This window comes from Thalassophryne amazonica, chromosome 18 (genome assembly GCF_902500255.1).
Source record: "Thalassophryne amazonica chromosome 18, fThaAma1.1, whole genome shotgun sequence".
Lineage (NCBI taxonomy): Eukaryota > Metazoa > Chordata > Actinopteri > Batrachoidiformes > Batrachoididae > Thalassophryne > Thalassophryne amazonica.
Genome location: NC_047120.1, coordinates 55,011,105 through 55,033,388, shown reverse-complemented (window position 1 = coordinate 55,033,388; position 22,284 = coordinate 55,011,105). Strand labels below are relative to the sequence as shown.

The 22,284-nt window shown below is 41.9% G+C and overlaps 1 protein-coding gene across 1 annotated transcript in view; it reads right to left on the bottom strand.

Moving 5' to 3' along the window:
* Positions 1 to 22,284, bottom strand: part of LOC117530605 — a 125,540-nt gene that overhangs the window by 4,005 nt on the left and 99,251 nt on the right. The window contains 13 exon segments of the mRNA XM_034193491.1: positions 67 to 229; positions 316 to 402; positions 930 to 1,034; positions 1,143 to 1,302; positions 1,429 to 1,534; positions 1,627 to 1,774; positions 3,907 to 7,623; positions 13,044 to 13,160; positions 13,257 to 14,025; positions 16,542 to 16,580; positions 16,728 to 16,837; positions 20,076 to 20,165; positions 20,364 to 20,431. Coding sequence (XP_034049382.1) covers positions 67 to 229; positions 316 to 402; positions 930 to 1,034; positions 1,143 to 1,302; positions 1,429 to 1,534; positions 1,627 to 1,774; positions 3,907 to 7,623; positions 13,044 to 13,160; positions 13,257 to 14,025; positions 16,542 to 16,580; positions 16,728 to 16,837; positions 20,076 to 20,165; positions 20,364 to 20,431 — 5,679 coding nt within the window.

Genomic DNA, 22,284 nt, shown 5'->3' with positions numbered 1-22,284 from the left:
AACTATTTCAAAACTAAATAATATAGGTGTTTTGCATTTAAAAAAAAAGAAAAAAGAAGCAGTTACCGTATCCAGAGGTGATCTTTCCGTCGACGGTTCTCTCCCCGAGCACCTCCGTCGCCATCAGTAGCTTCTCTTTCAGTTTGCTGATGTCACAGTCGGCTTTTGCTTTCACGATGCTGAGCTCTGTGTAAATGTCTTTGTATTTGTCTGTGGCGTATTTCTTGTCCTGATGAAATGATAAACCAGTGAGAAAGCTGATTTTCAATTTTACAGAGAAACGGGGGGGGGGGGGGGTGTACTAATTTAACTCACCCTTAGTGCAGACTGCAGTTCATCCTTCAATGAATGGATTTCCTGTTTAAGATACTGAATCTCTGACTCCTTAATTCGCAACAAAACCTGTAAGGGGGGGGAGATCAACACATTACTTACAAAACCTTGAGGTTCATCTTCAACACTCTTCTGAATGGACACGTCTGATGGAGCTGATTGGCGGCTCATTTTTTCCAGAGCAGCTCTCGTCTGTATTATTATTATTATTGTTTTTGCTACATAAAACTACTTTTAAAAACCTCAGTTTATAATTTGCATACATACATGGACAAAATTTTAAGCCGTTTAAGATTAACTCAAGAACTCAAAGTGGTGATTTTCAGGATTGGATCTCTAAATTAGGTGTTGAGAGACTCAAAGGCTAGTAACAAACTCAATGTCCAATTATTTATGGACGCAGCTCGACGTAACATTTATATTTTTTAGAAAATAAAGACCAGCGAACTGAACAGCGAATAAATCTGCCAGCTGCTGCCTCATCATCTGTTGGGAACATTTTTTTTTTTTTGGACTGCGGAGGTGCGACGTACCTCATCAACAGACCTGCTGCTTTGGTGCCCAAATTTGTGTTCATGTTGCTTCGAGTCACGTACCTCCAGCTCATACACGTCTTTGCCCTGTGTTGGCGACAACGACGTTTCACCGCTGAAACAGGAACGCATGCGGGTGATCTCTGTGGTCAGGCGATTATTTAATTCCTGTATGGACAAAAGTAAGGTTTTTTTTTTTTTTTTTTAGTTTTCTTTTTTTTTTCTTTTTTTTCCCTAAACACATGGGCACAGATGTGCGCACATGTGGGTCTTAACCTGGTTGTGAGCGTTGAGTTCCTGGTTCTCGCGCTGACACTGCCTGAGGGCCTGCCTCTCGGCCTCCAGCGCCTGGGCCAGGTGAGCGTTCTCCAGGCATTTCTGGGAGTACTGCTCTGACAGCACCTCCAGCTCCCTGTGGATGGATCGCAGCTCCTCCCTAGACAGTTACATCACCAGAAAAATCAACTTTCATTCTTGTCTCACATTGATTTACCAACTGCGGTACAGATTCGGCCTTGAAATGCGCTACTTCTCAAACAAGCGACTGTCTCTGTAAACATACTCATACTGTAGTCGAAGCTCATCTATGTCAGAGTTCAGCCCGCTCAGCTGGGACCGCTGGGTCTTCTCCAGTTCCTCCTTGTGTGCATTTTTCATGGCTTCAATAGCTGGAGTAAAAAGAGAGCGCACAATGCAAATAAGTACGCACATCTTTTCAAAGTATTTCACTTGAGGGAGGAGCCACAACTAGTTTCCTCACCAGCAATTGTGGCAGCCGTCTCCTCAGCCAATAGTCTCTCTCGCTCTTCCATAAGTTTGGAAATCTCCCTCTGATGCTGCCGCTGGAGATCTTCAACTACCTTCTGGTGTGTTTCTTCCATTGCTGCAAAGCCACGTTCACACGTGGACTGAGGAGGAGGGACGGTAGTCAGTCAACACAAAACACGTCGCATATATTTGTTTTCAGTTGTGACAGTGAAACATCTAAAGTGTGCAACTCTATACTCGGTGCTTACTACACTACAAGGAAGTCCAAGCAATATTAGTACAATACATGCAAGCTTTTAGTCACCAAAAACACTCAGAGATGTCATTAAACATGCAGATTAAAGAAGTGAATTTGTATTTCGGCAAAGCTGCGTTTTGTCACCAACAGGCTGCATCCCATTTATGAATGTGGGAAATGGTAATATACAAATAAAGAGGCAACACTGCAGAAATTAAGGCAGATTGTTGTTGTTGTTTTTTAGGATGCACTTGCACTGCAGTCCAGCATTAGGGCTCTCCAATTGGTTCAAAATGCTGCTCCCAGACATTTGACAGGAAGCAGGAAGTTTGACCACATTACACCCATTTTGGCATCTCTTCACTGGCTTCCTGTCCCTGTAAGGTCAGAATTTAAGGTTCTGCTACTAACCTATAAAATTGTTTACGGACTAGCCCCTCCCTACTTAGCTGACCTACTTAAACCCTACGTACCGACCCGAGCTCTGAGTTCTCAGGGTGCAGGACTACTTTGTCTCCCTGTGGTGAATAAGAAGTCTGCAGGTCACAGAGCTTTCTCTTATCGTGCCCCTGTTCTGTGGAATGATCTCCCTGCGTCAATAAAACAGTCATTCTTTAGAGACTTTCAGGTCCAGACTTAGGACGCACTTATTTTCCCTTTCATATTGCTAACATACTGGCATAGTATGTTTCTATGCTTTTCACCCTTTTAAATTAATTTTATTAGGAAACGGAGCATGCCGCGGCCTCAACTTTATCTAAATTCTGGGTCTTTTAGTGACGCTTAGGGCTAGTGGCCAGCGATCACCTTAGTATTTCTTCTGTTTTTCTTGTTGCTTAATGCTGACAAATGATACTGTATTTATTGTTTTTCTGATGCCTGATTGTTTTTTTTTTTTTTTCTCTCTGAGGTGCAGCTCCATCCAGAGATATGAGTGGTGTTGACTTCTGCAACCCTCCCATCCTGTTAACCAGCAAAATTTCCTGTATATTTGTTTTGGAAATTTTTTTGTCAGTTGTGTGAGTAGTATGGCCCAAGCAGAGGGTCACCCCTTTGAGTCTTGTCTGCTTGAAGTTTCTTCTTCAAATCATCAGAGGGAGTTTTTCCTTACCACTGTCGCCTGTGTGCTTGCTCTGGGGGTTGGTAAGGTTAGACCTTACTTGTGTAAAGTGCCTTGAGGCAACTTTGTTGTAATTTGGCGCTACATAAATGAAAATAAATTGAAATCGACAAATCGCAAGAAATTTCACAATCTAGCGATGTTTCAATTCAATGAAACTTGCATTCTTGCATCACGTGGATGGTACGAGCTAGTCCAAGTCATCATTATTTTCAACCTTTCCAGCATTTGCTAATCACAGAATTGTGTTATTAATCTGCTAACGTGCATCCAATGAAGTGTTTAATTAAAAACAAAAATAAAAGTTGCTAAACATGTATTTCAGCATTAAAGAACATGAAGGAATATTAATACAGTGATGTACAGAGCTATTTTAAATATTTAAATAATATATAAATATCTTTATGAACCTAATTTAGGGTTACTGTAGTTTAAGGAAATTCTGCTATGAGCAAATAATATAAAATATTATAATTCACGAGAACGACTTTACAAGGTTTGATAATAAAGGTAAGTCCCTTCGGCTGTTCTCTTGTTTTCACTCAGGGTCACCACAGCAGATCCAAAGTGGATCTGCATGTTCAATTGGTACAAGTTTTACGCCAAATACCCTTCCTGATACAACTCCACATTACATGGAGAAATGTGGCAGGGGTGGGGTTTGAACCAGGAACCTTCTGCCCTGAAACCAAGCGCACTACCCACTTGTCCACCACCCCCGCTCTTACAAGCTATGATTGTAATTGGAAAAATTTTTTGTGTTAAAAAATAATAAATCACCATTTCCCAAATTGTGACTATTAGTAAAGCAAAGGAGAGAGGTGACACTTGTATTTAGCTCGTGCACTTCACCGTCTACTACTGTGCTGAGTAAAATGAAAAAATTTACTAAGACAAAATTAAAGAGCAAAAACCTTAAGACTTTCAAAGTCTCTCTGGTATTTCTCTCTCAGGCTCGCCACGTCTCCTTCCAGATGCTTGTTTTCAAGTTTGTCCTTCATGGTGTTCATCTGACTCTCCAGCTCCTGGATCCTGTCTTTAAGAATCACCATGGAGTCCACCTCTGATATGGTCTGTGCACCCTCACCTTTGCCCTGCTCCTCCTCTTCCATTGGGGACGTCACCTCTTCGCTCTGAAGCAGGTTGGGTACCTCTAGGCTTTCATTTTCTTCTTGGTGCTCATGGACGCGTTTCTGGTCTCCGTACTGGGCATGCAGCTGCTTGATCTCATTTTTGTGGATGTGCTGCAGCTCACAGATTTTCTGCTCGAACTTCTCCTGCATTTCCCTCAGGTGATTCTCATGCTGCTCCTCCATTGTGTCCATGTCCACCAGCAGCACTTCAAGCTTGCGCTGGCTGTCAGCTGTGGTCTCCATGAGTGCCAATTCTGTGGAAGCGCGGCCTTGCTCCACCTTGTTTAGCTCTTGCTCATGTCTCTGCTTTAGCTCTTTGGTCTCCTTCTGGAAATGCTCCTCCAGGAGGACCAGCTGCTCATGATGCTGTGCAAGCTGGTTCATACGTTTGTTGATCTCGCTCTTCAGTGTTTGGTTCTCCATCTGGAGATCAGCCACTGTTTGTGCAAAGTTCAGACGCTGCTCTTGCAAGGACTTCTCATATTTCTGCTGGATTACACTGACACTAGAGGCGTGCTGCTGGACAAGGGCCTCCATATTCTCTTGTGCTTGTTTATACCCGAGCAGCTCCTGTTTGTGTAAGGCTCGCAATCTGCATGCCACATAAGCCACCTGAGCCTGGATAAGAGCTTCACGCATATACAGGGATGCACTTGTGAAATTATGTGGAATTTGGTTCCCTACAAGACCATGGATCATTTTTGCCAAACGAGGATCGTTGCCACCACTTTCAATTTCTTGTACATACTTATGAAGGACTGCTGCCTGGTTTTTGAGCTCAGAAACAAGGTTATCATGTGCATTTTCTAGTGACTCAACAGGATCAACATCACAAGAGGGCAAATCTCCAATCAGCTGTCTGTCTATGAGTTCCTCAGCCATGTTTCTGGCCTCTTCCCTTTCGATTTGCTCCATATAGGGAGCAAGCTCGGGAGGTCGGATATCAGCTAACTTCTGCTGATTAATACTCAAGTTATTTTTTACCTCTTTGACTACACTTTTCAAATCGGACCTTTTTGAAGCATCAAATATTGCTTTCAAAGCAATTTCCCTTTGATGTAGGTTATAGCGGGCTTCAATCAACTCCTTTTTCAGTGCTCTGAATTTTTCTTCATAACACACTTTAAGGTTTTGAACAGAATAAGCTAGCTCTGCCTTAAAGAAGGCGTTACAGGTAACTGTGGCATCGGCACAAACACTGCCCTCTCTTGGTTCCGCTAAATTTGAGTCTTTAGATGGTTTCTCAGCTTTCTCCAGTTCTTTACACAACGCACTCTCTAGCATCAACTTCCTTGTCAAGACATCAGCATAAATTACAGCCAAGCAGTCTTTGTCACTTCGTTTAATGTTCTCAATGTCATCCCAAATATCACCAAGAACTTGTAGGAGGTCAGATTTCGAATTCTGGATTAATACCGCCATCTTGTTCAAAACGGCTGCCTCAAAAGACAAGGTTCTGGCAAAGAGGTGGAGTGCTTCTTCATCTGGGGTCTCTTGGGGTTTATCTTGATGGACCACCAATGAGTGCTCATCCAAGGTCTTCTGTCCTTGTCTTAGGTACAGGGACGCATTGAACAGTTCATTCTCTATCTCAGACAACGAGTCCAACTGTGAGTCAGCAGTATCATGAGAGCCACTGAGAATAGCTTTGACTTTCTCTTGGCTACTTTCTAAACACAAGAGGGCATTGGCGTAGTGCTTATTGGCAGCAATCATCTGAAAGCCAATTCCACAACTCAACTCTTTCTCTGCACAGGACCTATCGGTCATCGTTAGTCCAATCTTGGGCACATCTTGGAAAGATTGTTGCTCCTCTATATTCTGCGTAAGGTTTCTTAGCTTTTCCTCGGTGACCAGCAGCTTAGTTTCTAGGGCATGTATGATGGAGATAAATTTCTCTGGGTCAGTTTTGTGAGGCAAGGTGATATCAGATGAGATGCTTCCTTCAGCTGGATGAACATCTTCATTTCCACCTTCTTTTTGGCCTGAATCTACAGAGTCCACACCTTCTAAGCTCAAGAATTTTTGGCACTGAATACTAGAAAACTGTATTCTTGGTCTCTTAGATTGACACTCTTTATCATCTGGGGAGTTCTGCGTCATGCTGGTGTTCCTGATTGAAAGTGAGAGTTCTGTGTTTGGTGATGAGGAGGCTGATGTTTCAGTCCTCCTTTTCATGTTCTGTTCTAGTGTTCGTTGCCTTTCGGTGTGTAGGTCAGCGTACCCAAGCTGCAGAGCATGAAGGTGTAGCTCCAATTCTGCTATCCGGTCCTCTGCGACCACAAGCTTGGCTTGGAGATCCTTTTCAGCTCTGCAGGGTTCAGCCTTATCTAAGAGACTTTGACTCATCTGACAAAGACGCTCCTCCTTCACTTGCAACTTCTGTTCAGTTTCCTCCAAGCTGTTGCCAAGTGCAGCCATCTTAACAAGTGACTCTTTTAGGTCTTCTTCTTTGCGTTCCACCAACCTTTCATACATCTCCTTAGTCTGGCAGATCTCATCCTCTTTTTCTCTGAGGAACTGACTCATTTTCTGAAACTCTTCAGACGCTCTCTCATACGAATGCTCAAGAGTGTTGTACTTGGCTTCTTCGGTTTCCAAATGACTGCGGAGCTTGTTCACCTCATGGTCTGCCTCTGCAATCTGGTTAAGCAGCTCCTGACACCGGCAAGTGAGATGACTTTTCTCTTCCTCAAGTCTGCGGACACTGTCCCTCAGTGTCTCAACCATATTAGTCTTTTGGGCCAGTTCCTCTTGTAGCTTCATCACTTCCTCCCTGTGTTCCTTTCCTCCTGAAGCTTGTCTCCCTCTCAACAAGGCCTCAACCTGCTGCTCAGCTTCAAGCAGCCTGTCCTCCATCTCCTTCTGTGCAGATACGGCTTCGGCCAATTTTCTACATAGATTCTGTCGTTCCCTTTCATGTCTCTCTTGTAAACTACGCTGCTCTTCCTTCAAACGCTCCTCCTTCAGAGTTTGACCCTCTTCAGTAGCATTCAGTCTGGCAGTCACTTCTTGCAACCTCTCCTGGAGTCTTTTTACCTCTTTCATGTGGTCCCGCTGCAGGGCCTGTTGGCGCTCCAGGTGCCGAAGAACCTGGTTCCTCTCTAAAAGACTGGCCTCTACCTCACGCAGTCTATCCTCGCTCTCCTTCAGCTGGGCCCTTAGGGTGGTCTCACTATGTCCAAATTCCTCTTGTTGTTCTTTTGAACGTTCTTGTTCTAATCGGAGCTCATTACGCATACGGGCCACAGCCTGCTCACCAGCCAAGATTTCAGCCATTGCCGATGCAAGTTTGGCTTGTAAAGCCTGAATATCAACCTCATGACGGTCTACGGCATCCTGGGCTTCGGTGTAGCTTCTCTTTAATGTCCGAATCTGCTGCTGGGCAAGGTCCTGTTTTCGTTTTTGGGTCTCCAATTCGCCTTGTAAGTCTTGGTTGAGCTTGTGCAAGTGTTGCCACGACACTCTGTGCAGTGAAGTGGAAGAGGGTGTTGTACTCTTTTGGAAAAAAAATTTATGAGACAGTTTCATTAATGACATGAACTTACTGTCCCTAACAAGTACGGAGATCCACATCTCAGGGTAACCAGGAAAATATGTTTTCTTGCTACGTATATCCACAAAAGGCTGATACTGTTTGAACATGTTTCCAAGCTTCCACTGTGCTTTTTCAGAGGAGACTTGGAAATGTTAAAGTGTGAACACCCCCCCCCCCCCCCCCCCCCGCCTTAACATAAACCAACTAAACACGACAAAAAATAAAGATGACAATGTGGGACTAAAGTTTCAAATTTGCTCACTTTTCACGCCCAAATTTTTTTGTTTTGCTAAGTAAATGTGATGTCATGCAGCAAAATACTGTATATGTTACCTGTATGCTAATTTCACTGTACGACATGCACGTTGAACAAGTGATTAGTCAAAAGTATGCAATTCTGAAAAACCACAAAAAAGCATGCTAAAATTCAAGCTTGAAAAGTACAAAGTACAGTTAAGCAAGGAGAAAAAGCACAGCGCAAGGCTTTTTTGATCAAGTTTCTTACCTGAAGTATCAGTTCAAATCAATGGTTTTCCCAGGAGATGTGAAACTCAGTAAAACAAAGTTAGTGAAAACTCATGCTAAGAACACCACAAACATGCATATCAGTTTTAGAGACCCACACCCATTAGTAAACTGCACAACACACACACACATACAAAAAAACATTACTGCAGAACAGGGGTGGGCGGTACAATGGTGTCAGTGGGGATGGGAACTGAAAACCAGTTCCTGTTAAGAATTGATAAATGATTCAATCCACCGACATCAACAGCCTTTTTGCTTAACGATTCCCTTATTGGTTCTTCAGTTCACATTAAACTGGAGCAGCCATTTTTTGAGGGTGTTTGTCGGGAAAATGATCATTTCTGTACGTTGACTGCAGATCTGCTGCTTCTGCAGCGGGTCTGCATGAAGCTTGAACCAACGAAGCAGCACTGTGACTCGGTGCATTGTTGGTTCTCTGCTGTGCTGCTTTCAGTAGCGGCAGGTCCGCAACTTCTTCATTAACCCCCTAAAAGCCATTTAAAGATGTCAATCGTGAGTCATCTTTGTACGGATAAAACTCACTAACTGGGACTCTCGTCTTGTTGTGGCCAACAAATGAGAATCGTCCTCTGTTCCGTTCTTGTTTTGTGGGACTAACTGCACCACTCCAAACGCCACGCGGCTCTCTGCCAAGCAAAGTTGGAAAGACCGATTTCAGTCGGAATTAATAACTTCAAAGCGAATCGCCATTTTAAATCAAAAGACCCCTCTTTCCAAACGTTGTAATACAGACAAACTACAACTGACCAAAAGCTTTTTTTTTTTCCCTCCCAAAATGAATGAATTATGAATTACATTGATCTTGACTTGCAGCGCAGCCGGCTGCAAGAGCTCAGGGCTACGGGGTTACATTTGTCCCATTAATACCTAAAAGGAAATGCTTTTGACAAATACCTTGACGGAATCCTGGCTTACGGCTAATGATGCTGACGCAAATTTGGCACTGGATAACTTCGGGGAACCCCATCGTCTCGATCGTGACGTAGATGTGACTGGCAAATCACAGGGGGGAGGAGTGTGTCTTTACGTCAATGAGCGCTGGTGTAAGAATGTCATTGTGAGAGACAAACTCTGCACTGAAGATGTCGAGCTTTTAGCGGTGTCCTTACGCCCACCATATTTACCCCGAGAATTTCCACAAATATTTGTTATTGTGGCGTATGTGCATCCCAAAGCAAAAGTCGACAGAGCGTCTGAGACTATTTTTAATGTGACTCAAAAGCTGCAGTATAGATGTCCAGATGCGCCCATCTTTGTTCTTGGTGATTTTAACCAGTGCTCTCTGAAACATGTTCTGAGGAACTTTTATCAGTATGTCACATGCGCAACTAGGCAAAATAAAATCCTTGACATGTGTTATGGTTTGGTTAAAGGAGCATATAGGTCCTACTCTCTCCCACCTTTGGGAAGTTCTGACCACAACTGTGTGCAGCTCATCCCAACGTATCGCTCTGTTTTGAGGAAGGGCAGAGCTTTGACCAGGCAGTCCAAGCTGTGGACAGAGGATGCTCTTATGGGCCTTCAAGGCTGCTTTGAAAGCACTAACTGGGATATTTTTAAAGAAAGCTCATCTGATATTGATGAGCTGACTGATGTTATCAGCAGCTATGTAACCTTCTGTGAAGATCTTTTGATTCCTAAAAAGACTGTTAAAATATATCCGAACAGTAAACCTTGGTTTTCAAATGAAAGCCTTTCGTGAGGGAAATCTAGAAGAGGTGCTAAAGCTTCAAAGGGAGATTAAAACTGAGATCAGGAAGGCTAAATTGGGTTATAAGACCAAACTAGAAAAACAATTTAGCCAAAACCAAATGGGGTCCGTTTGGGATGGTTTAAATTTGATTTTAGGATCAAATAGGAAGAAAAATAATAATCACAAGAGAACTCTTAATGACACTAAATCTGGAAAAGAATTGGCCCAAGATTTTAATAATTTTTATTTGAGATTTGAGTCTCTGGATTTTAATCATGAAATTTGTAAATGGAAAAATGACTTGTTATGCCCAGGTTATCCTCCTTTTAATGAACAGGCTGTGGTTACTTGTTTCAGAAGAATCAAGGCCAAAAAAAGTCCGGGGCCAGACAATATCTGCGACCGTTTATTATCCTCTTGTGCAGAACAACTAGGCCCAGTCTTTTTTGATATATTTCAAAGGTCAGTCAACGAACAGAGGGTTCCTAATGTTTGGAAACAAAGCACAATAATCCCTGTGGCCAAAACCAAATCCCCTAAGGTCTTCAATGATTTTAGACCTGTGGCTCTTACTTCATTAGTAATGAAGTCTTTTGAAAAATTGATGAAGAATGAACTTCTTTCACAGGTGGAGCATTTACTAGATCCTCTTCAGTTTGCTTATAGGGCTGGTCGAGGTGAGGAGGATGTTACTGCCACCCTCTTAAATTTGGTCCTGAAGCATTTAGAAAGTTCTAAGGCACATGCATGTCTTCTTTTTTTAGACTTTTCTTCTGCTTTTAACACTATCCAACCACATATTTTAATAAATAAGCTTGTTAAGGATTTTAAACTGGATTTTACTATGGCAGGTTGGATTTTGAACTTTTTAACAGGGAGATCTCAGCGAGTGAGGGTAAATGGTTGCCTTTCTGATGTTTTATATTCCTCAACAGGCTCACCACAGGGTTGTGTGCTGTCCCCTCTCTTGTATATTTTGTATACAAATGACTGTTGCAGCCACTATAAGAATCGCCATATATTAAAATTTGCAGATGATTCTGTTATAATCAGTCTCCTGCATGGTGATGAAAGGGAACATGGCCCTGTCATTGGCAGATATGGTTCAGTGGTGTGACGACTCCTTCTTGCAGCTGAATGTTGACAAGACAAAAGATATGGTTATTGACTTTCGGAAACGGATGTCCTCACTCAAAACCACTACAATCAAAGGCCAACAGGTGGAGCATGTTGACAACTATAAATACTTGGGAACGCTGATCGATAGCAAGTTGAACTTTAATGACAATGCAGACCTGCTGTACAAGAAGGGGCAGCAGCATCTGTTTTGTCTTCGTAAGTTGTCATATTTTCAAGTGGACAGGACAATAATGGCCCTATTTTATAAATCTTGTATTGAATCGGTTTTAACTTTTTCGATGATGTGCTGGTACGGAACTCTCAGCATTAAAGCACGGAAGCCACTTCACAACATTGTAGAATTGTGCAACAAGCTTTTGGGGGCCCAGCACACTTCACTGTCTGACTTGTTTTCCAGACAGGTGAGGAGGAAGGCTCAGAATTTTATCTGATCTGGCCCACCCTCTCCATGGTGAATTTTGTTATTTGCCATCTGGAGAGAGGCTTAGGTTTCCTACAGTGAGGAGTAACAGATATAAGCATTCCTTTGTACCTGTGGCTATCTCTGTTCTGAATGCTGACCGGAGGAGAGAAGCAGATACATAGGGTTGATGGCAAATCGTGTTAGGTAACTCGGTTCCTTTTCCATCGATCCAGGTCTGTAATGTGTCCCCCTTGTGTACTGAATGTTTGGTGTGTTTTTGCTTTTCTTTTCTTTTTATTCTGTGCTTTTCTGTATACCCATTGCTGTACAGCTCATTGCTCCTTTGGAGACATTGGATAAATAAAGTGAAAGTGAAATACTACAGATATTCTTTATTTCTATTTATGTCCAGAGATCTAGGATCCACCATGTACAGATTTGATCAATTTTTACTTATGTGCCAATATCAAGGATCCAGTGACGAATTTCATATTTACTTTAAGACTCAATAAATGTTGTTGACATAGAAAACCTGTAAAGCCTACTTTTAGTACACAGAAAATTCACAAGAGGTATTGATAAGGGAATCGATAAAGAATCAGATTGATAAGTGGAATCGATAATAGTATCGATATCGCTAAAATCTTATCAGCACTAAGTGTCAGTCATCACCAGCGTGACAATATGGACTGTGCAACACCGTGAGAAATCAGGCCAATGAGAATGCTTGCCAGACCAATAAATAATGACAATAACTCTAAATATCCATTAATTTGAAAATCAAAAGATATTTCAGCACTGCAGCGCTGTGATGATCAAAACTCTGTTCTTCCTTTGTTCTGCTGAGCTTCACATGAGTCAGAACACCTGTTAAATATTTTTATTGATGTAATTGGCTATAAAGTCATTTTCACATGAAGACATAAGTCAACAGTCAAGGAAATACTGTTAGGCTGTGATCGAACCAGCAGACTTTTGCTCCATATTTGCAGTCATTTAAATGAACAATTATTAATTAATTAGCCATCGATTTGTTAAACGTAATACTGAAAAATCCTTTGACTCATGAAATTTTTCATCCAGATTTGAACTTTAAAGGAGCAGATTTAAAAATGAAAATTGTCCAAATTAAACTTTTGCTCCAATAATTTTATTATCATAGTGTAAAACCAGTAATATATGATATAATTAGTGTCCATAAAGAGAAAAATAGTCATATTAGTTTTTAGTCGTATCGCTCACCCCTACTTGCAGAATTTGCAGCGGCATATTTTTGCCCTTGTAAATACAGGGTGAACACAAAAGCACTCCTTGGTTTCAAATATGTATAAAAGTCACATGAATAATTTTACAGTTTTGGTACCAACAGTTGCAGAAACTCATCAAGTTTTTTTTTCTCTCTTGCAGATTCTTCTTTTTCACAATTATTCATGTGACTTTTGATATTACAAATATTTGAAACCAAGGAGTGTTTTTGTGTTCACCCTGTATATTTACACTCACATTTGTCACTCTGGAAACCCTAAACTTCTCACTTATTCTTACGCCGTTGTTTGTATTGAGCATCAGTCCTGCGTAACAGGCAGTGAATGTACCTGCAGCACGTAGCCCTCCCTGGCACTTTGCTCCCTCCCCAGTGCGTCTTCTAACTGCTCTTTCAGAAGGTTGTTCTGCTTCTGCAGTTGGTCCAACTGCTTTTGCTTCTGTCCCAACTAATCAAAGAAACAACACAAACAGAGAGAAAACCAGTCAATACAAAAAGATGCTCTAATCCAACAAACACAGCGCCTCATGTTGAGGAGTCGCACCTCTTTGTCCAGCAGTGCAGCTAGTTCGTGTGCGGGCAGCCTGTCAGAGTTGTTTGAGTTTCCCACCGTCGTGGCGATGGGCACTTGCTTCTCTTCTCTTAATGGCGTTGTTTCCACCTGATGCCATCTTTGCTCAATCTCCTCCTGGACATCGGAGCTTTGGCAGTCCTTCCTACCATCGCTGGCGGTCAGCATTGCTCCCAGGTGCTCAACCTCCATCCGTCCTTGATCGTGATCTTCAGGTGCCGGTGACTGGACCTCTGATGCAGCGTTCGGCCTGCTGCTGGTGATAACCGTAACAGTATTTGGCGTGTGGTCTGCACTGACACTTCTCCTTACATCCTCTTTTTCGGCTTCCCCTGCAGTGGTCCCGGAAGCTGGCTGAGCACCTGATGCAGAGGAAGTTTGGAGGGAGGAGGTAGAGCCAGGAGAGGACGCTAACGAGGAAGGAGAAGAGGAGGGAGAACAACAGGATGAAGTTCTAGACAATGATGAGCTGAAGTCGACTGTATCTGCTCGTTCCTTCGCAGGCTTTTCGTTGTGCTCCATTTTGAACTCAGCCCAGTCCAAGGTCTTGGAGCGGCCCTCTCGTCTACGCTCACGAACACGGCTTTTCCGTGGCTCACAGGGAGGTACAAAGGCCTGACTGCTTGCCAGCTGTGTGTGAACTTCAGTCTTGGGGCCTTCAGGACTGGGCACGAGCTCACAGGTGGGCGGCGGACAAGGCTCCAACATCACTTGGGCTTTTACTGTCTCCTCAGGCAGGGATCTGAGGAACGTAAGAGCAAGAAGGTATAAATTAAAAATATGTACAAATCCAACGCGTTACAGTAAATCATAACTGTTAGCTCAAACTACAATACATGAAGCTTTACCAAGAGAGCAGCAGCTACATTTTGACATAGCAGCATCACCTAAGAGTAAGCATGAGAATTCCCAGTGGAGATCCAAGTTTGTATCCTGCCACAATTAGTGCAATTGCAGCAGGGGACCAATGTAAGATTTGCCCGTCCTGGATAACCTGCATTTCAGACAATAATCTACAGTGCGATGACTGAGATCATGTTGTAGTCTGTGACTGTATTGACCAATAGAAATTTGCTAGGAACTGCTACACAGGTCCCTCATATTAACTGTTGTGACTGGGGCAGGACACCAGTTTTATGCGACCTCTGATATATGCAGATCTGCGGGGAGTTTTCATGCCTATAAGAAAGCATTTAAAGCAAGACAAACATTAATGAGAATACAGAACCTCAGAGCAGTTAAATACCAAAAACAGGCTTCTAATACGGCACTCGGCTAAAAGCAGCTAAAAAAAACAATGCGATCCAAGTGAATCATCGCTGTTGCATTGAAGGAGGAAAGCATGGGAGAAAGCGCCTTCCAAATACGTCAGACTGATGTCTACTGTCCATATCTGGGATTTTGACAAAACCTGAGAGTTGCTCAGCACAGAAACAGCAGGAAAAATGCACACGTGTCCACCTGCGAGACCATTTCCCTCCAGCTTCTTACTGACCTAATCCATCACCAACATTCCACAATTCTTTCTCATCCCATTGTGAGCATTTTTCCTGCCAGAACTGGAACATATTTGGACGTGTGTCTGTTTCATAACAATTACACAAATGTAGGGCGTAGATGAGCTTATCTTTGACTGACGATCGTTTCTATCATGAGCAAACAGTGGACATCCAGAAATGCACATATAAACAGACATTTTTCTGCACAGAAACCCGCACACCATGTGACGCAAACAGCTGACAAAATTCGCATGACATGCACCTTTATCACACAGGACCAAGAAATGCACAGGAGTGTGTGACTGGTGACTAAACGATGGACGGTACTTGTTGACAGTAGGGCAATCAAAAACATTGAATTGAAGTTGGCTGCCCAATGATGCCATCATTAATAAACCATAGAAGATGAGAATAATCTGTGCCCGTAAATTTGACACACACTTTTTTTTTTAACAGAAGAAAAGAATCAATGACAGCACTTGCCTGCTTCAAATTCCATGAAAATTAGAAGAAAAGGCTGAAATGCTGCTATAAAGCACACTGGATTCAGTCTGTCCTGTGTGTAACTGGGAAAATATTTTGTGCTAAAAACATCTCAGAAGATTTGCAGGTACACATTGAGATGTTTATGAGCTTTGAATATCATCGTCTTCCACTGCAGCCATCCATCATTTGTAAGAGTCCAACGTGGTCCAGATGCCTGGAAATCCATCATCCAACGCACGCGCACACACACACACACACACACACTTTTCTTGTTCTTGCAGTTTGATCTGGCAGCGGTTGTCAGAGGCCGCTGGTGGTTTACACTGCAGGGGAAACCACAGCAGTCTTACCCTGGCGTGCACAGTTTCCCCACAGTGGAAAATCCTGTCATCATCTCATATCCAGGTTGCATGTTACCGCACTCTGTGTGCATGCCTAAACGGTGTAATGTTGGCGGACACGTCTTGATTGCCGTGTGCTGCATCCTACTGGGTTGTCCAGTGTGACTCCAGCTCTAAGCCTTTTGTCCGTTGTTGTGGTCCTTCCTGTCACGATTTTTACTTTTTACATTCGTAGTGAATACCACAAGGAATTGCAGGAAGCGGAAAATGATTTTTGGTCAGTCCCTGTGATTTTGACGGTCTGGCCCCTCCCCCTGGCTACTCACATCCATTTGCGTCCAACTGGCGTCTTGGGGGAGGTCTCACAGAGAGGGGGGCAAGTCTAACCAAGCACAGCTGAGCCTATAGTGCAGCAGATGGTGCACCACAATCACATGATCAGTGACTACTCCACACCAAGCTTAAGGCATCATTGCAGAGCAGTAAAGCACACCAATGACTCGTCTACGCAATCAGCCATCTGAAAACTAGTGGAACAACTGGAAGTAACAATGAAACATGTTTAAATAGGGTTTAATAGTTGAATAATTTGATTGTTAAAACAAGTCTTCCTCATTGTTCCATGATCTAAACACGACCTTTTGCATTTCAGTGATATTCACGTGTTTATAATAATGTGTTCTGTGAGCTTTTCCAGAAGTTAGTCAGAGCACGGCTGGATTATAGATCATTAAAATTAGTCCCCTGCTGCTGCTGGTGAAGCTGGTTTGTTATTGCAATGTGCATCGCTAAATTGGCACAACTGACAGGGTGGACACTGCCCAATCACATGACATAGAAATGGACAACAGACATGCTAGAGCCAACATTGCTGAGCAATTACATCACAGCGTTTAAGGAGGGAGAGACATTCAACGCATAAGCACTCCAACCTGGGCTTCAAAACCGACAGTTTCAGAGAGATGTTTTTCCTGGCGGGGCAGAAATACCAGTCGAGGAAACAAGAGGAAAAAAAAAGAAAGGGTGAGCAGGAGAGATGGATTAATGAGATAAAATAAGTGCGAAAAGCAGTTGTTATGTCTGTCTGTGGGTAAGTGTTGATCTTCTTTGGGTATTACCGGGTGACATCGGGGGTGATAGTGGGTCGCACGTTCTTCATGATGGCCTGAATCCAGTTGCGTCGGATTCCGGAGGTCATGGCGGACAGTGTGCACGCTCCCTCTTTACACTGTAGGCATGGATAATAGAGATAGTGTCAAAGACGTGCCATCATGTTTAAAAACTTAAACACAGATTTTTACTGGTCTGTCTTTTTCCTGGTTCTCTCCCTCAGCCCTAACCAGTCCCAGCAGAAGACTGCCCCTCCCTGAACTTGGTTCTGCTGGAGGTTTCTTCCTGTTAAAAGGGAGTTTTTCCTTCCCACTGTCGCCAACTGCTTGCTCACAGGGGGTCGTTTTGACAGTTGGGGTTTTCTGTAATTATTGTATGGCTTTGCCTTGCAATATGAAGCGCCTTGGGGCAACTGTTTGTTGTGATTTGGCGCTATATAAATGAAATTGATTTGATTTGATTTACTGGAGCCTGACCTCTCCCAGTGTTAGTGCACATAATCTGTTGGCCCTTTTTTTTTTGTAAATGAATGCAAACAAAAACATGTTCACACTTAAACTCTCATTCTTACAATCCAACAAAGGCATTGTGGAAGGCTACTTCCTTCCATTACCATAATAAACCGGCGTGTAAACGGTCTGACGATGTAAAGGGACGGGTTTGCACTATGTGATGTTTGCAAAATCAACTATAGCACAACTTTAGCAAAACTCTGCTGCTCCTGCAAAACCAGCCAGTGATGTCACGGCATATGCCATAATGTTACGGGCTCAACAGATTACCAAAGTATATCAACGTTTGTGATGGAAAAAATACATTTTCCAACATTTTGAAAATCCTCAAAATAATCAGGACTCGGACTCCAGATCACCTCCAAAATTCAGTGGAGTCTTCCATGGCCTAATATCTATCTGAGGTGCAAATTTTGTGAGAATCTGTTAAGTAGTTTTGACGTAATCCTTCAAAGCCTATACAAAGTGAAATCTTGATGCAGAATCTGGATCCAGATCACTTCCAAAATTTAATGAAGTCTTCCATGCACTAATATCTATCTGTGGTGCAAATTTTGTTAAAATCCATGCAGTAGTTTTGACGTTATCCTGATAACAGACAGACAAATAAATAAACCCTGAAGATTTTATGACGTCCTTAGTAGACGTAATGAGAGAACATGACAGTTTATCATGGACACTCTTCCGGATCCTCTAAGGTTTTCCAAAGTATGGACAAGGTTTCAAACACTGAACTTCACAGACACATATCTGAGAAAGTGAAAACTTTACATGTTTCTAAGTCATTTCTTTCAACATAATTTGAATGTAAAAATTTTTTAATTTTTATGGCATATGCTACAGTAAAAGCATTATCATTATATTACCTATATAGAAAAATAGAAAGTGCATCTGATTAGAAATCAAATACATCAATTCAAAATTATACAAATTAAATTTAAAACGTGCTAATTATATACTGTAAAGTAGAAAACGAAGAAGTCAACTTTATAATACACAGTAGCAGATGATTCCATAATGTTGATGCACAAAACACAAAAACACTACGACCTGCTAACTTCTTCTTAACCCTAAGAACATATTAAACCCTACCTACACTTATGCTACTGTACATAAACTTGCTTTATATGCAAGTGAAAACTTTTATTAGTCTGAGTGCCTGCTGTCTTCTTGCCACCATTTTAATACCACTGACGTGTGTTTTCTACTCCCAAACCCCAAACTGTGTTCAGCCTCTAATTCAAAATAATGGCCCAGAGTTATATGTAAAATGAAACATTATTACAATCAGACAATATATGTGCTGCCTGCACAAGGTTATCTACAGTGCAGAATATTACACTAAATAAATACATTTACAGAAATCCTTATGCCATCTTAACCTAAACCTCACCTACAGTGGCCTCGAGTGGCAGTGGTACAATTTGTGGCCTCCTGCTTTGTGCATTAGATGTTAATGACAGAGTGTCAAGCCCTTCCAGCGTGACCGAGCAGCAGATATAAATACTGGAGTTATTAATTTCTCGGTGTGCCTCCCAAAGAGACAACGAGCCTCTTCATGACTCTATTTCTGACTTCCTCCACAAAGCAGCTGGAGGAGCAAATGTAAACAAAACAACTGAGTTTGTAATCTAATCTGCAAGCAGCGTTAACACAGTTCGTGACATCACAAGCGTATTTGTAAACGTTCGAAGTATGCACGTCTAGTATGCACATTACAGTGATAAAACATCTTTATCAAACACATTTGTTTATTAAAGAATCAGCAGGACTGTTGTTTGAGACATCAAGGACAAGGACAGCCATTTAAAATGTTGATGTTTCGGTAACCATACTGCAGGGGGCGCTGTGGCAGATTTATAATGGGGATGGCACAGTAATATTTTTTCACATCACCTGTTGATGAAGACATCAAACTGACACTTTTTTCGCAGTCTTAAAAACTAATCTGTTAATAAATAGATTCGTCTGGATGTACTTTGCTAACGTTGCTACGTAACAAAACAACTCTAACTGTCAAATATTCTAATCCAATTCCATTTTTTCCACAATCGTGTGAGATTTCAGACCATAAAATATCACGTGGATGGTGGAAAAATACTCGACCGTTTCACATTTGATGTATCACTCCACGCCCTGACTGCGCGCGCTGCTATGCAGATGTCAATAATTGCGCTGTCAGCTGAGAGCGAGATAAAGTGGCGTAGCAATGCTAATGCCAAAAAGGATTAATTAAGCTACCATACGAAAGTATTGATGTGGATTCTGCTCACAGAATTTCCAGTTTGGCATGAAGACGCTGTTGGTACGTTAAGTTTTGACGAGCCGACTACACCCTGTCTGCATAACAGTTTTATCAAACTATATTATTATGCTGATTAAGATGTAGCCTTCAGTGGTGGACACGGATCCGTGCAACGATGGAATTGGATTAGAATGGGAATAACCCCCTTGTGTATAATAACAGGGTTATTCCCAAATTATACTCCCAGAAAGGAAAACAAACACAGCCCACAACATGACTCGGATGTGCAGAAGACTCAGTCAGATGCAGGTTTTTTCTTTTTTTTTTTTTCCAATTCCCGACATCTGACCTAGTCATTTTAGCCAATATTGGACCGATACTGATCCAAAACATAATATCGGTGCACCCCTTATTTATTTATTTATAGTGTTATGATGTCAGTATGTCGCACTGAGATGCCAAGAGACAATTGTCAAAAAAAAAAAAAGAAATTAAAAAGAATAATGGGACAATATGACACCTCAATACACAGTGCGTAATCTTGCTTAGAGATGCTTAAAACTATGCAGATAATGAAAAGATAAATGCAGAATCCTCACCAGGATTTGGAAGCCGTAGTTCCTCTGGACGGGGAACTCTTTGACATCGTAACATGTGGAAAGGTCAATCTCACCATCCATGTCAGAAGCCTTGGCAAAAATTAACACACACACACACACACACACACACACACACACACACACACACACACACACACACACACACACACACACACACACACACACACACACACACACACACACCACACACACACACACCACAGAAAACCCTCTTTGTTAACAGCCTCTTTATTTACAGCACATCAGATTTTACAAATCCAGTCTTACCTCTTCAGCTATAGAGTCCTTGTAGTACCTCAGGCTCTGGTCTGTGAGGACAAACCAGTGTTCTTCCACTAAGTATGAAATTAAAATCACTATCAGTTGCATTTTGTGTTTCATGCAAATAATGACATTAGTTCTTTCACACAGATTAAAAGAAAAAAAAAAAAGACTGCTCTGGTTATGTATTCCTGTCGTAAATTACCATTCCATCATCATACAGCTTGGTCATCCATCCCTTTTTGAAGTTCAGCAGATCTGGCTGCAGTAAAGAAAAATCATACTGATGTGATGTGAAGCTGTTATTTAAACCCCCAACAACCAGTTAAATGGTCACAATTACAGAATTAAAACTTAAACAAAAGCCTAACGCATTGTGACAACACAACAAACACCTCATTATGCCATCTGACATGTAGACTTAAAGAATATTTCATGCAAATTAATAGCCTAATTAATCTTATCCTATTTATATAACCATAGTACACATGTCGGAATACAAGTCTATGACATACAATCTTCTTGATAGAAGTGGGAAAGCAACTCACAATAATATACAAACCTATGTGCACACATGTCCACGTCCATTGGAGTATAAATGGTATAGGTATCAAGTATCTGCCATGTACTATTAAAAAACTGTTGGTATTAACAAGACGGGGAAAAAAAAAACCTTCATAGGTATGTGCCAAAATCCCCGAAAAAGCTAATCTACCTCTTTGAGGGTAGCTATAGTATAAGTATCAATAGAGTTAGGCTGTTTAAAAGGGGTAAAAATAATGTAATCTCATTAATATGCAAATATATTAATCAAGAAAAAGAGGAAGTATGTTCTATGTAGGCCGGAAGGCCCATTGGTGCCTGTGGTTTATATTAGTGGGTGAGAACCTACAATTCCTTTGAGCAGGACACCAGTCCACTGTAGGTTACTTCTCCAACTAAGGTCCATACTCACTTACAGCTGGGTGCATTGGAGCAATGTAGATGAATGACACAGAGAAGTAGCATGACTAAATCTAATCAGCTGATCTACTCCCCAGGGGACATCTATGGTGTAAGCATCAGGATTCTACCATGTTTTGCTAAGGAATTCTGATGACAAAAGCAAAATAACTCACTACACCACCATTAATACTCGTATCCCTCATTCGTCTCCTTCTTGCACAGCTAGTATTTGAGAACTGCCTACTCCAGATAGATTTAGCCTAGACAGGGGTTTTTATAGGAAAACGTAGCAAGGGGGTGGAGCAACGGAATGGGGGAGATGGTGTGGAAGGGGGCGGGGGGTCCTCCTCTCTTCCGTGGAGTGGAGCCTTTGAAAAACTGAGGTCAAAATGGGGCATTCTGAAGCTTCCTGAAGGACTGGAAACAACAACAAAGCGTGGGAGCTGCATGAAGTAGGACGTGTTTACGCTTTCTGACTGTCATTTTGCCACATTTTTAGTATTTTTGGGGGAAAAAAAAAACACTGTTTTATGAAAGGGCTGGGCTTGCCATTTCCTGGCATCAATGTTATGTACTTACAGGAGAATCGATTGCCGAGGAGTAGGCTGCATGCTAGGAATAAAAAAACAAAAACAACTAGCATTTCCGCAAGGGGGTGTGGAGCCAAAACAAGGGGGTGTGGCACCCCATGTCCAGTTTAGAAAAACCCCTCCTACAGTACCATACAGTTTGCATTTCTTAATTATTGATGGAAATACACTCCTAAGACAAGTACTGAGTGATCTGGAAAGTTTCATCTATCCATGTCTTGATTTGTCTGAAGAAAAACTAGCTATAAAACTAACAATTTATTTGTGTTGTAGTAAATGGCACCCATTATTACATTTTCAAATATTGTGTGTGCCAATACTGTTAAATTACCCAGGGGCGGGGGGCAAACTTATCAGGTTACGTATACTAAAGTCTCAGTTTGTGGTACATT